At 42.2% G+C, this 16,131-nt stretch overlaps 1 protein-coding gene across 2 annotated transcripts in view; it reads right to left on the bottom strand.

Annotated features, from left to right (window-relative positions):
• Positions 1-14,145: 14,145 nt before the first annotated feature.
• Tnfaip8 (TNF alpha induced protein 8) overlaps positions 14,146-16,131 on the bottom strand; it is a 113,799-nt gene continuing 111,813 nt past the window's right edge. For both annotated transcript variants that reach the window (XM_059246219.1, XM_059246218.1), the window contains exon 2: positions 14,146-15,731. In XM_059246219.1, the coding sequence (XP_059102202.1) occupies positions 15,166-15,731 (566 nt within the window). In that variant the 3' untranslated portion in view covers positions 14,146-15,165. The remainder of the gene's footprint in view (positions 15,732-16,131) is intronic.

Below are 16,131 nucleotides of genomic sequence, written 5' to 3'. Positions count from 1 at the left end.
TGCTACAGTATAACAAAGAATGGGTTTTAGCAATGGATGTCAACTACCACAAACATATATGGGATCTGATCATGAATATTCTTAATTACTCTCCAACATATTGAATGACAATCAGATACAATACTAGATATCAAGACAATCCATAAACTCCAGGCCAGATCACCTCTGTTGTAGTATGGGCAAGAGGCCTATGTTCTAGGAAAGGGTAGATTTAGTCAGTTAATTGAAAGCACCTCTCACCCAATAGCTGCAAGCCAGGGTCAATACCTATGAATGCAGAGTAATATAACAAGTGTCAATCACCCTACCCCTACACTGGCGTGGCCATGACCTTGAAATTTCCAGGATTTTAAATAGTGGAGACATCATAGAAACCAAAGGAAGCCAAGGGGAGCAAACTAAGAATATGTGTGTGTGTGTGTGTGTGTGTGTGTGTGTGTGTGTGTGTGTGTCTTAAAGAGCAAGTAGCAAAGACAGGCTCTTCTCAGATGAGGTTCATATGGATTACATTTTGTACATATGGAATTCATGTCAAAGCCACAGCCATGCACAAGAGTGACAGAGAGAACTGACCTTTCTTAGAGTGAGAAAGCTCTAAGAACATAATCTCAGCCAAGCCCTGGGGACAGGATGGGTCATTATTGGAAGGGACCAGCAGACTGGTGAGTTGAAATTTGGTTTTGATTGGATGGGACTGAGCACAGCCCTGGCACCTATGGTTAAATATGTTATTATATTATAAAAGTAAAAAAAAATGATGTAAAGTGATGGGTAGCAGATATTTCCCAAAATGAAAGTTAACATTTTACTGTAAACCTGAATCTTCCTTAAATATAAACTGCTCCACGTAAAAAGTTTTTGGATTTTTGGAACATTTAGGGTATTTTTGTTTTGGTTTGTTTTTAAATGATTACTTATTTTTATTTTACATGCATTGGTGTTCTGCATGCATGCATGCATGTCTGTGTGAGGGTGTCAGATCCTCTGGAACTGGAGTTACAGACAGTTGTAAGCTGCCATGTGGGTGCTAGGAACTGAATCCAGGTCCTCCTCATTTAGTTTTTTTAATTGTTATTTAAAACAAAAGACACACAAACAAAAATAAAAAAATAAAAAAATCTGAAGTACTTCTGGTGCCAAAAATTTTGGATGAGGGCCACTTAACCTGTAATCTAAAAATGCTTCAAGAATGAAACGAGCCTCCTAAATACTCTTGGTATCAGAGCCCCTCTTCATGGATGGTAGGTGACATGTACGGCAAATCTAAAATTTAGCAGCTAGAATTTTCCTAGGAGAGAAAACCGTTAACTACAAAGGAACCTTGGCCCACAGACTGGATTCAGTCTACACTCAGCAAGCCCTCATCCCCTCCCCTTCACATCCCTGCCTCCCTCTCGTAGGGGACAGGTGATGCCTGCAGTAGTGGTAGCCACAGTCGTGGTGGTGGCAGTGGTGGTAGCCACAGTCCTGGTGGTGGCAGTGGTGCTGAGGGCTAGCAGCAGTGGAGCACTTCCCGTAGGTGTGGCGCTACTTTTTTGTTTGTTTATTTTGCTGGTTGCTGTTGTGTTACTTAAATGCCTTATGTGCACGATGTGTAACAGCTACTCTGTACTTCTGTACTCAGATCAAAGTAAGCAACCCACACACCGTCACAGCCATTGAGTGGCTCCTCATCCATATGCGTAATAGCCATCAGAGCTACAGACACAATAGCAAGAGATCCCAGTTATCATACTTTCAGCAGCAAGCTAGTTGTTACATCTAAGGACAGTGAGCATCCTGATTTGCGTATTCGTGAGCAAGCATCACAGAGGTTAACACAGAGCGAAGGTAACGGAAGTAAGTTTTGACGGCAACTTCTTTCAAGCCACAGAGCATTGTGCAAAGGCATAATGGGAACAGAAACACATACCAGCCACCCACCCATTCTGGAGCACTAGGGTGAGTGGCAGAGAATGGGGTTCTCAGTACTGGTTGTGGATTTAAGCCCTAGTCAGCTCAGCCACTTATCAACTGTATTAGCTAGAACATCGTTTCTCAACCTGTGGGTCTTGACCCTCAGAAAACACAGATATTTACATTACGATTCCTATCATCGAAATTACAGTTATGAAGTAGCAAGGAAAATAATTTTATGGTTGGGGCGTCACTACCACATGAGGAACTGTATTAAAGAAGGAAGGTTGAGAACCACTGAGTTAGAACACTGTTAGCTTCTAGGTGCCCGTTTCTCTTCTGTGAAAAAAGCATGATGCTACGTAACTCTCGGTGGGAGAGGATGACATAAAAGGTCCAGCCGCTCCATGTTGGCACACAGAGAACACTTAGTTATGATAGCATCATGCTCAGAGTAGAAAAGTCTAGATTCCAAGGTAACCAATGTCTGCAAAGGGGACGGAACATATAAAAAACAGGAAAGGATCAAACCCATTTTATCTCTACAAGAACTAATCTTTACCACCCAAGATGTCCTACTTCCTCTTCTCTGGAACAAACAATGTTATCATCTGTGAGAAGTTGGATCAAATTTCCCCTTGATTCACTCTCACGTATACACAGGAGAGCTTAGCCTTGCAGCAGCCCAGCTCCTGGTTAGGAATGATGAAGCAGACCAACCCAGGCATTCACCTCTGTCCTTACCCAGATGTTTTCAGAAATGCCATTTGGTGAGGTAACAAAAAGCTGATGTCATGGGTTCCCAGATCCCAGGAAACATGATGAAACCATCCCTACCCCATCTTGCCAGTCACCTTTATAATGATGCTTTGGTGTTAGGAAAACCTAATGCCAAATGCTCCCTAAAACCAGCTGTTACTCCCTTGAAAGTAGAAGCACAAAAGATAACCGGAAAGTGATTGGTAATTCCTTCTCCACAGTGCAGTCCAGTTTTATATTGTCAATATGCTGTCACCCCAAAATACCATTTGGCTAATGAAGCATCTCAGACCTCAGAACAAACCATGGCTCCTTTGATTGCAGACACGTTCATGATTGTTGATATACTTGTGGAATTTGCTGCGTGAAGTTGGCAGTCATCACTCCTGAAGATATTTCAGCAATGTCTGATGAATCTCATGATGAAAAGAAACCCATTGTAATAGAAGAGTATGTGCTGAATGATTATTTTTATAGCAATTTGAAAAACAGGCAAAACTAATCCCTAGTCCTGTAAGAAACAAAATGGTTGCCCCAAGTGTGTGCGGTATAGAAGGGTTTAGCTGATTTGTGGTAGTTAACAAATATGCGTTTCAGGTTTGTAGCACTGTACTTCTCAATATGGGTGTTATACTTTACTATGCTTATGAGAAGAGGAGAGATGATGAAGAGAGAGGAGGAGGGGGGAAGAAGGAAGGGAGCGAGAAAGGAGAATAAGAGAGGAAGGAGGAGGCCTGGAAAGATAGCTCAGCAGTTAAAAGCTCTGGCTGCTTTTTTCATAGGACCCACGTTCCAATCCCACAAGGCGGTTGACAACTGTCTATAACTCCAGTCCAGGGCATCCAACACCCTCTTCTGGCCTCTCCAGGTACCCAGGCATGCAGGTAGTGCACAGACATACATGCACACAAAACATTCACACACATATGATAAAATAATACCTTTTGAATTATAAAGAAAGGAAATCGAATAGTGTTATTATTTTTTTTAAGGAAACACAAGAAAGTTGAAAGCAACAACTGTAAAGAAAGCAAACAGGCAAATAAAATAATAGCGCCTGAAAATACGTTAAATACCGTAATTTGAAATCACAGTGGAGGGGCTGGGAAGGTGGTTCGGTCAGGAAAGCTTTTTCTGTGCAAGCATAGGGACCTGAGTTCTGACCCTCAGGACTAGGGTGATAGAGCCTGGTACAGGGGCCTGCTTCGCTAATGCCAGCACTGGGGAGGGAAGAGTCTTTAACCCTGTCTAGGTTCAATAAGCTCTGCCCATGTTTGCAAATGTTGTTCCCTCAAACAGGGCTAGAAGGTCAGAGCTCGAGTCAAATGCTGTCAGCTGAGAGCAACCTTTTCACTATGGAAGAACAGCGACAGAAAACCTTTGCATGTGGTAAGGCGCAGAACAACTGCACTGTGCTTCCTAGACTCCCAGCCTCCTGGGTCCTGCTTCTCTAAGGGTTTGCATAAGGAGTATCGCGTCAACTTAGAGCTGGGTTGCTAGAACAGGAATCTGTTTGTATGCAGGGAGATTTCCTTGGCTATCATGAAAAGGAAGCAGAGGACTTGTAGGTAAACTGTTTAGGGAGCATCTCTTGGTTGAAATTAACATTATTGAAAGACTGATAAGCTCAGTTGGTTTTACATCCCAAGTTCAGTTCATACTGACAACAGCCCCAAAGTCAAAGCCTCTTTCCAAGATGGTGGCTCTTATGGAGCTGGAGTGATGTCTCAGCACTGAGAGCACTCGCTGCTCTTGAGAGGACCTGGATTTGGTTCCCAGAACCCATATGATGGCTTATAATCATCTCCAGAACCTCTAGTTCTGGAGGATCTGATGCCATCTTTTCTCCTCTGTGGACACTGCATGTACATGGTGTACACACACACACACACACACACACAGAGCAAAATACCCAAACACATACTGCATGTACATGGTACACACACACACACACACACACACACACACACACACAGCAAAACACCCAAACACATACCTTTTAAAAAACGGTGGGTTTCCATTTCCTTAAGCTGAAAGAGCAGGGAGACAACGTTTTGTCTGTGGAAAGTTTTCTTTAAAAGCCTGGGGGTGAGGAGAGAAATATGGCAAAGGCCACCTATAAGACATTAGAGAGATGTCTCTCTTGGCCTGCTATGGAATCCAACTGATTCAGAACACAAAAGTGGAGTTTATAAGCAAGGTACATATTTGAATTATCATTCTCATGGTTATTCAGAGATAGATTAAAATGTGTGTGTTTGTATGTGTAGCCATGTCCATATGTCTGTGTCTGTGTCCGTGCGTGTGTGTGTGTGTGTGTGTGTGTGTGTGTGTGTGTGTGTGTGTGTGTTGGCCAAAGGTTGATGGTAGATGTTTTCCTCAATGCTTTCCACCTTAATTTTTGAGACAGGGTCTCTCAATAATTTTGGAGCTTACTGATCTGGTTAGGCAGGCTGGCCAGCAAGTCCCAGGAACCCTTCTGCCTGCATGCCCATACTTAGGGGTTTGTTGTTGTTGTTGTTGTTGCTTGTTTGAGGGTGCCAGAGATCTGGAATCAGGCTCTCATGCTTGCATGTCAAGCACTTTGTCAACTAAGCCATTTTCCCTGTTCCATATTTTAAAACTAAGTTAAACTAAATGGTACATTTTAAAATCCCATCTTTCCATAATCATGAAAAATAAAAATTTCTTTCATGAGTCAGCCAGTGGCAGAAAGTATTGTGATTTGTCTAGAAGGGATCTCATTGTGATGAAACTCTCTGGATGGAACTCATTGTGAAGGAGAAGAGCCTTGTCTAGAGACAGAGATAGCCTCTGGGGCCGAGTCTCAGTGAGGGTCTGAATCCCACCTTGAGCTCCATGCTCAGGGGTCTGTCCTCTGCAAACAAGAGGACAGGATATTTTGTTGCTGCTCTCCCTCCAATACTCAGTAAGCTCAGAACAGTGATAGTGACATGTGGCCAAATGCTGGGAAGAATTCACTGGCTCCTGGGCCAAGGGCAAGGCAGTCTACAAACATAGCTGCAAGAGAGGCCTCTCTTCAGGCTGGCTCTAATATGTACTCCTGGGTCTCCACCTGAGAGCTCAGGAGGCACACGTATACTTCATGAGCACAGGGTATGAACTCAGAATTTGTCTAGCTTCATGAGGTGTGGAGATATTTTAAGATAAATGATTTTTTAAAAGTTTTAAAGTAGGTATCATTTCATACCAGTACTCAGGGGGGATGGATGATAGAAGATTATGAGTACTATGTCATCCTGGGCCACAACTGAGTCCATTCTCAAAAAGCAAAACAAACACATTCCTCTATGTTGCTATCACTCAGATATTTGTAACACTTTAAATGTGAATTAATTATTAACTATTGACGAAACTGTTACTTGTTTTCACATGCATTCTTCCACTTCGCAGGGTTTGTAATCCAAATCTTGCCATAGACTCATTTGTAACCAGTTTAGTTTTGAATAAAAACAAAAGAGCCATACACATGCTTCTTTTACCTATACTATCTTTCATACAGGCATGCAAGAATGTACTTGTGCATGTATGCATGCTCATGCACTTACATAAACACATGCAAATGCATTTGCCATTGATATGGAAAATTTGCCACCACTTTGAGTCTGTTGCTTTAAAAACATCAGTTTAAAACCAAACTGTTTGAAAATCTTCATGTCGGGAAGCATAGCTTGGGATCTTCAGCATCCTAAGAAGCCTAATGTAGAGCTAAATTAACTGTGCACTGTCACCCCACTCCCCATCAGTCACACACTCTTTAGAAGTAGCAGCCAGGTGTTCCTGCAGAGTCCAGGGTTTCTTGAATAGCATAGTTAATTTGTCAGGCACAGGCAGGGTACTCACATGGGCAAGAATGTAACTCTGAACGGGTTAGTCTATCACTATTTCCTGTATTTGTTTCTAGTAGAAAACAATTCCCTGAAGAAACTCCAGACCCCCCAAGTATTGGTGTCTTTGCTGGAGCCAGGAGAGAAAAATAATGACATGGTATTTAGTCTGTAAAGACAACTTCAAAGAGCTACTTATTCTCAAGTTCATGCCCTGGCATAGTTCCTCCCATACTGAAGCCAGGTTGCATGTGTGTGCACATTCCAAAGAAAAGACAGACCCTTCATCAGACCCCGGAAGATCATTTTTCAACTTTGGAATACCCTGCTTGACCAAAATGTCTTTGTGTACTTAGGAACCAGAAGGCATTCCAAACAGTTTATGCTAATAATGACATTGATACTGGGTGTCCATTTTTAAAACTCACCTTGGACCCTGAGTCATCCTGTGGTCCTTTACCACTGGAGAAGCGACAGTCAGTCAAATGGATGCTGTGTGCCTCAGTGAACACCCTGCATCCCACGAGTCAGAAGAGTGCTCTTGGCTGGTAATATTTTGCACATGTTTTCACACATTGCATCTGGAAAAATTAAGTGAGCTATAAATTCTACTGGAGGAAGCCCCCCAGAAACATTCAAATTGGTCCCTCCTGGACTCTCTTCTGTACACTTTTTCCTTTGCTGACTGTATTCTTGCACTGTGTATAAACCATAACTGTGAGTATAACCTTTTCCTGGAGTTTCCCGAGTTCTCCTAAAGAACTATCAACCCCAAGGGTACAGTTGAGGACTCGCAGAGGAGCCTTGATGTGCTTTGACTAGTATAGTGAGCAGAAGTGATGCTGAATCTGTCTTGGTATGAGTCATTTGAAGGACGGGAAACTTCTGCTGTTGGACTTGTGGTGCTCTTAGGAAATAGAAGGTAGAAAGTTAGCAGAGACTAGAAAAGATCAAGAGGCCCAGTCATCCCAGGTCTCCGACTAATCTTCAGTCCCAGTATGACTGTAACTCATGAGAGACCTCAGTGGAGAGAAATGCAAAAGTACAGGGTATGTAGCATGTACATAACATTAGCATGCATGAGGTCCTATGGTCTATTCCCAATCTCAAATCCAAATAGGGAACAGTCTGGCTGAGCCCATTTAACCCTAGAAATCATGAGAGACAGCTAAATGTTTTTTTTTGTTGTTGTTGTTGTTTTAAACACACCAAATTTTGCTGATGGCTTGTGATACAGCAATAGGTGACTAATGCCTGCAGCAATGACGAAATAATTTACAGAAATGTAGACTGTAATGGGTAAGAGACCACACCTAAATAACAGCCAGACAAATTTTTCACAACCCAATCCAAAATAATTTTCCGAAAGTTGAAAACAAAAGCCAATTTTTACAGGGGACCTGGATTAGATCGGGTTCTCTGATCTGTTGGAGCCTGTAGCTAAATTCCTTTTCAGTTCAGACTTATTTGTATTGCTTCTTGGGAAATGGCGGAAAGCCAACCATAAACAGTGTCCTACAAAGGAACAGCCCTAAGCTTTCAGAGCCCTCTGTGTTTGATTTTTATCTTTCAAATGAAAATATGAAATAGTTGATTGTATACAAGTGTTTAGAGACACGGGGGGGGGGGGGGGGGGGGAAGCTCCCTGTCAAGCCAGGAGCAGGAAATCAGTTTGCTGCTGGCTTCAGCCGTACATGCTCTGTACCCTGCTGCGTTCTACCTGGTCACCCTCCAGTGACTTCCCGGGAGGAAGGGATGCCAAACTCCTGACACACGCTGTTTGAAAACACTGTGGAATGTTTCCACCCTCAGATTTCAGGGTCTGTGCTTCGGTGAGTATTTTAGCAAGGTAAAAAATGTGACTGCTCAGTTGTGAAAGCAGAGGTCCCGACTAGGTAAAAGCAGCAACGTTGAGACTTCCCTCTGGTTGTCAGCCGGGACTTGTCCTTTGGAAAACAGTCTTCGAAGACAGCCGTAGCAGACAGTGAGGGTGCCCTTTAGCACAGAGAAGTGGCAGTGTCTATTGAGCTGACAAAAAGCTAGCTCTCGAGAAATGAGAGCAGCTTGTCTTATAAACTACCAATTATCCCACGTGATGGTTGACAAAGCTATTTATCCTTCACTTCTCTGCCTCACGTTTACACTTCATATTAGGCAGTTTTAGATGATTTAGCTGTCTGAATGCTTTTAAATCCAAAGTCGAAGTACAGAGGAATTTATTGTCTTAGTTGACTGTGAATCAAAACACTTATTTCAATAATCAGATATTACATTTAAAAAAATGTGTGTGTGTGCACCTATTTTGTAGGAGTCAGAAAACGACTTATGAAAGCCAATTCTCTCCCTCTATCATCTGGGATTCAGGGATCAAATGCAGGCTTGCAGGCTTGTAGGCTTTCAGGCTTGGCGGCAAGTGCACTGAGCTGCTGAGCCATCTCACTGGCCCCAATTCAAGTATTTTTCCCCTGTGTTAAGATTAAACTGTAAGTGCCTGATCAGCCACTTTATTTTCACAAGTCAAAACCAGAACTATGCAGCAGCGAGTAGAGAAGGCAGAATTCCCTCAGCCACCCAGGAAGAAGGGGGTTGACTCACTGGCTGCCTGATCTTACAAAGACCTCACTCAACTCTGAATACAGAGCCGGGTTCTCTGTGTGTGCAGAGTATTTTCCAAAGCACAGATCTTTTCCTTTTAGCTGAGACTGCTGCCTGGCTTGTCCACATCCTCTCTCAGTCCTTACCTGGAGCTCAAATTCATCACTGGGTGGAAAGATGCTCCTTCGGCAAGATGGAAAAGAATCCTTAGACATAGTGTTGCCCTTTCAGGCATTTCCCTGAGGTAAAAAGGTCCCTGTTGTGGAATATTACTTTAACTAGGCAAAGATGTGTTGCATTTGTTTATGCTGCATTTGTTTAACGATGTAAAGATGTGTTGCCTTGCCTGTCTAAGGCACCTGATTGGTTTAATAAAAAGCTGAACGGCCAATAGCTAGGCAGCAGAGGGATAAGCAAAGCTGGCAGGCAGAGAGAATAAATAGGAGAAAAAGAGAAGGCAGGGGGAGAAAGAGAGGGAGACACCTGGGGCCAGCCAAGCAGCCACCAGTCAGTAGACATGGAATAGGAAAGAAAGAAAGAAAGAAAGAAAGAAAGAAAGAAAGAAAGAAAGAAAGAAAGAAAGACAGAAAGACAGAAAGACAGAAAGACAGAAAGACAAAGACAGAGAGAAAGAAAGAGAGAGAGAGAAAGAGAGAGAGAGAGAAAGAAAGAGAAAGAGAGGAAGAGAGAAAGAAGGAAGGAAGGAAGGAAGGAAGGAAGGAAGGAAGGAAGGAAGGAAGGTAAAAAGCCCTGAGGCAAAACATAGATGAAGAGAAACAGGTCAATTTAAGTTATAAAAGCTATTGGGACAAGTGTAAGTTAAGGCCAAGCATTCACAACTAATAAATCTCTGTGTCATGATTTGAGAGCTGGTTGGTGTCCCAAAAGAAAGCCTGTTACAGGCCCCTGTGGTACTGGGCCATACATAAGTGTCCCTAAGGACACCAAGAGTAAAAAAGATACAAATGTTCAACACTTGGTGGTGATGGTAGCAGGTGATTATAAACATAGATTTTCCTGTTGTATCATTTTGGAAACAAAAGATGACTCATTTTTCATAGTCTAGGCAGGTCATGAACTCACTATGTGCTGAGGATGGCCTTGAACTCCTGATCTTCCTATCTCTACTTCCCAAAGTGCTGGGATGGGATTATAGACGTACACTACCTCAACACACTAGGATTGTTTTTTTTTTTAAGATTTGTTTTTATTATTTTAAAATTGATGTGTATATGTTTGTGTGGGTATATACACTTGAATGCTGGTGCAGGTGGAGGGCAGAGATGTTAGATCCCCTGGAGCTGGAGTTACAGACCATGGTGAGCTGGGCGCTGAACTCAGGTTCTCTGTCAAAGGAGTATGTACTCTTAACCTCTGGGCCATCCTTCCAGCCCCTGAGCTTGATATATAATCTTTATATATAAAGTTTTGTAATCTTTAGTTGAATTACAGAAAATGAAACTGTTTCAGAGCTAGGATAAAGTTGTTGTGTTTTTTTTTCCTGTCAAATAACATTTCTAAAACTGCTGAATTTGAGTCACGTGAGGGTTTCTGCACAGGTGTGTAATTTATCAAGCCAAACACTGCCAAATCCAGCTAACTTAGAAAATGCAAGTGTGGAAATCCAAGGCCAACAGCATCTTTAAACACAATTATTCCTGTTAACATGCTGTCTCATTAGACTGCTTTAATTTTCTAGCGATTGAACAACACTTAACTTCTACTAAAAATATTTCAGCCTATGGATAAATACATTGATCTTCATCTGTTCATCAAGGTGGGTTTGTTAAGTTATAGTTGAGCTCATATACTCACATCAAGTATCTCAAGGAGCATTTAAAATTCTCAGTGGGGAAAAAGAACCCAACTTGACAGGTTCAAGCTACAAAAACTATTATTTTAAACCATCAGTGGCAGGAATCCATCAGAAGTTTCAGCTTTGAAGGCTTTTTTTACGTGTGTAGTCACATAGGGGTGTGTGTGAGGGGGGGCTTTCCAGAAAATCACAAATGTGATACTGTTAGTTACACAAAAGGAGGCATTTCTGTATTGTTAAGGTTTCTCACACATGCTTTTCTTTCAAACAAACTGAGTTGTATATGCAAGTTCTAATAATCAGAAAAATACATGGGTATGTTTTAAATCTTACTTGTCAAAATGTTTTCAGCCTCCAAACCTGGAAATAAGGTCTACGCTTTGAACTGATACCATACTACTCACACAATGGGGGGACTGTCTTGGTGCAGGCAGCGTTCTGTGCCTCCACCAAAGGCTGTCGGGGCAGGGGGGAGGGGGGGACGCCTCACCTCATGAGCTCATGTGCAAACCGTCCTTAATTGTGAGCACCTTGAGCCGAGGCACCACAGGAGACAGAAATCTGAGCTACACAATGCCTTCAAATTAGAACTCATGCCGCAACACTGAAAATGCCTTTGTATAAAAATTAGACCCAGATCTTGGAGGATAGGTCAGGCCTGTAGTTATTTAAATTCGGTTGAAATTGTCACTGTATGAAAAATCTTTTCAGGTATAAACCTCTTCTCTGAGCCAATAGTGTGTCTACTATCACTTTTGGCCATGCTGCATTTAAATACAAGCAAGGGTGAATTGATATTGTAGTTGTGATACTTAAGTGTGACCTCAAGAGAACTTTAATTTCCCTTGCCTCCGTCTCCTCATTTGCAAAAGAATGAGGATTTTGGCAGGGGTTTTGAGTGAATGTGCCTGGCCCATGAAATCCATATCATAAATGTTAACTGCCAATATTGGCTATCGTTCGCTTATTATGTATCTCACACTTTTTGTAGAAAACCCATCAGCACATAATTAATAAGTCAGTTTTAACACATTTCATTCTTTCACCAAACCTAAAAGGGCATTATTTAGAAGAAAAAGGAATACATATAGGAAAAACAAAACAAAAATTAACCATGAGAGTTAGTAAACCAAGACACAGAAGATCCCAAATTGCATTAACTCAGATCAGAGTTATCTACCCTAAGCTTCTTCAAATTCTTTCTAGTTCCAGCCCTTCTTGCCAAAAGTAATGCAAAAGGGGAGGGAGTCTCGTCACATCCGAAATTAGGCTGCTACTCAGACAAAAAGAGAACCTACATGCATCAGGAAATAATGTGCTGATCGTGACATTTTAACTGATGTGGAAAACGTGCTTCCCAGGCAAAAGACTAACAAGGTAATAGTTCTCAGAAGACTCTGAAAAAAAAAAAAAAAAGGCAGCAAAGAGTCCTTGCTTCAGCCTTTATGTTCTTCCATGTCTGTGAGTTCAGCATTTGTGGATTGAAAAATATATTTTTTTAAAAAAATGTGTTTGTAGGGGCCAACAATATAGCTCAGCAAACGTGAAGGTGCCTGCTGCTACTGGTATTGGATACATAGTTCAGTCCCCAGGACCCACAGGTGGAAGGAGAGTATCAGCTCCTGCAAGTTGTCCTCTGACCTCCACAGGCGTGCCCACACACATACACACAAGTAAATATAAGAGAAAGTGTTTGTACTGAACACACACACATTTTTTTCTTGTGATTATTCCATACACAAAGTTTTGTTTTGTTTCCAAATCAACAGTTACGTTGTACATGTGTTGTAAGTAATCTTGAGGTACGTAAACATAGGAAGACATACAGGTAGGCTAGATACAAATACTATGCCATTTTCTATAAGGGACTTCAGCATCTGTAGTGTTTGATATCTACAGGGTGTTCTTGAACCAATTCTCCACAGATACTTCTTTTTGCCTTTCTGGGTGTGCTGGCTAGTTTTCTATCAATATGACACAAGGTAGGGTCATTTGAGAGAAGGGAGTCTCAATTGAGAAAATGTCTCCATAAGATCAGGCTGTAGGCAAGTCTGTAGGGCATTTTCTTAAATATTGATTCGTGGGGAGAGTCTAGCCCATTGTGGGTGGTGCCAGCCCTGGGCTGGTGGTCCTGGGTTCTATAAGAAAGTAGGCTGAGAAAGCCATGGGGAGCAAGCCAGTAAGCAGCACTCCTCCATTGCCTCTGCATCAGCTCCTGTCTGCAGGTTCCTGCCCTCTTTGAGTTCCTGTCCTGACTTACTTAGATGATGAACTGTTATACTGAAGTGTAAGCCAAATAAATACTTTCCTCCCCAAGTTGCTTTCAGTCATGATCATGACCTTTCATCACAGCAATAGTAGCCCCAAGACACTGGCATATGAAACTAAGGGATGCTACCACTGTCCACATGCGTATTGTGTTGCTACCCTACAGGTCTATCAGTATGACCCAAATGTGCTCAGACATCTCTAAATTTCTCCCAAGGTCCTCTGTGTTTTGTTGGTCACATCCTGAGTTAGAAATTCATGAGAAGCTGTCTACATCACTATCCATACTTCTGCTGTGCAAGATCCAGTAGAGAAGGGAATATGGCAGATCAGTGGCTCCCACCAGATCACAATACTCTTAGCTTTTCTGAGGTTGGAAAAGGGCTGGTCAAGGAAGGCTTGTGGAGCTCTCTGTATGAGCCCTTGAGCAGTTATGAAGTCCAGTCATTAGTAATGCAGCCATTTTGCTAGTGTTAGGACAGCTAGCAATCATCTACAGGCTCCAGGAGGTAAGAATTATATTTTCAGCTCAAATCAGAATTTAATATCACTCAGGCACAGATACTTTTTGCCTTTGGCGTTTGTCTTAACCAGGCAAAGCTGGGTCTCAGAGAAACCTAGCCACTTCCTTCTATTCTATGATGGGTCAAAGCAGATCTTCCGGAATCTTTACTCGTGGGACCTTTTCTGGTGAATTTTTACTTCACTGCCAATATTCTTGAGGTAGGTAAATGACAGACTCAGTGGCAGTGCCAATATTGAGTGCCGGTGGTTGGCTCTGTTATTTCCTAGATGACAGAGTTGGCCAGTAGGCTTCTAGTTCTTTTACAACATCAGCAAAGGTCTACTTTATCACCCACGCACCTAAAATGATAAAGAAATCGCACACCACTTGCTGGAGACAGACACGGTCATGGGTCCACTCATCCAAATAGCAAACAACACAATCTAAAACCCGAGTAGTTAAATAAAAAACGATGGCCTTTATTCATCAATCCCCACTTAACATTGAAATGCATCCATCTTTCTTACATTACTAAGCAACAGCCTTTCCATCCTTTCACCCCTCACCCCCCTAAATTAGGCTGCCAAGTTCATCTTCAAACCCAAGATGATTTTCCTCTTTTTCACACTACTTACATTTTATTGTTTCAATATCAAAGCCGATCTAGAATTCTTTTTCTCCTATTTGTGTGAGATGGATGTTAATACCGGAGACATCTGTCAGCACGTGTTCAAGATGACATCACAATTAGGCCCTAAGCAAGTATTTCAAGGCAACGGCATGCCGCTACAGTTTTGAGAATCTAAGTATCACGTTGGTACCAAGAAGCACAACTCAGTTTCAGAAGCACACTCTTACATTGGACACATTATTTATTTCCACAGTCGTGATTTCAGAAACGCGGTTTTCTGCTTTCCTGATGGTTCCACGGCCTCAGATTTAATTCCTGAATGTCAATGACAATCTGTAACCAAAGAATCGAGTAGACGAGGAAGCAGAATTGTTTCGAAAGGACCGATGACAGCAGAGAGAGGCCCTTGGCATTTTAAAAGAGACACACAGACATAGTAAAGGATAAAAGTGAGCCAAGATACACAACTTTGTACATATTAGAAATATCCAATGTGCCACCAACACGATTTCCCTAAAACACAAAAAATCCCAGTGACTGGAGCGAGCCACGCTCATCTGTCTTTGTGCCACTCTACATTTGAATTACCAACCCTCTGTTTTTTCCACATCCTGACATTTATTAAGTAAGACATTTCAGCCAGAATTATTGGCAATATGCTTTTTTTTTTTTTCCCCAATTACAACAAGCCACACAAAAGTACTACCATTAACGTCCAATGGTTGTATCAGGCCAAGCCTTTCTAAATTACACGTGATCTTTAAAAGATTCTCCGTCTTCCCTTCATGAGTCAGCAGTGCTCCGTCTCCACATAAATCGCTGCCGGCCACACGCGTATGTCACGAGCTCATATGTTCTCTTCATCCAACATTTTGTTGATGCCATCGCAAAGTTTCTGTAAGTGAGGTTTAAATTTTCCAAAGGGATTATACAAGGCAGCCAAAAAATCACAATCTGAAAAATGATCAAAGACATTATTAACCCGTCCGTGAGACTTGGCGGTGAGGTGGCGCTGAATGATGTCATGCAACAGCTCCCGGCACTCGTTCAGCAGCCTAGACAGCACGTTGCGGTCGAAGGTGTATTCCACCTGGTGGAAGCTGACCACCGTCATGGCAAGCTGGTGGACCTTCTTCTTGAACTTCTCCATCAGCGCCAGCTCGTCTTGATTGAACTGATTGTTCCTGTGGAGAACGGCCAGCTTGATGACCGTCTTGATGAGGTTCTTGATGACCCTCTCTGCCTCCTTCTTGTTTTGGGTGTACTCCTTGGTCACCCTGTAGAGCTCATCCAGCACCTCGCTGCTGGTGTCATCGATCAGCGTGGTGGCGATGGATTTGGATACCATTTTACCCAGGATCTTCTTTTGCGCCTGAACGGCCAGGTTTTTGGAATTAAAGACATCTGTGGCCACTACAAAATAAAATGAAAAAGGAGGGGCAGAAAAAGCAAAAGATCAGTAAATAGCAAGTAAAACGAAACAACAAAACAAATCTCCAAGTATTAGCGAGTATTTTCTCTCTTTCCTTCACTATTTACAGTTTGTCTCCCACTTACTGATACAAGTTTCTGTTCAGAAAAGAAAATAGATTCAATGTTTTGTACATTTCTGTGCATTGGGTTCTCATTTGTGGAATTAATGGGTTTATGTGTAATTAAAATCCTTTATACCTTCTGCTATGTAGTCAGTGATTTCTTTAGCAGTTAACAGTGATAACATCCTTGAAAATAACTTTCAAGTTAAAGGGGGCTGGAGGGCTGAAGAGATGGCTCAGTGGGTAAGAGCACTTGGTGCTCTTGCAGAGGACATATG

The sequence above is a fragment of the Peromyscus eremicus genome, chromosome 19, assembly GCF_949786415.1.
Source record: "Peromyscus eremicus chromosome 19, PerEre_H2_v1, whole genome shotgun sequence".
NCBI lineage: Eukaryota > Metazoa > Chordata > Mammalia > Rodentia > Cricetidae > Peromyscus > Peromyscus eremicus.
This window is presented reverse-complemented; position numbering and strand designations above follow the sequence as displayed.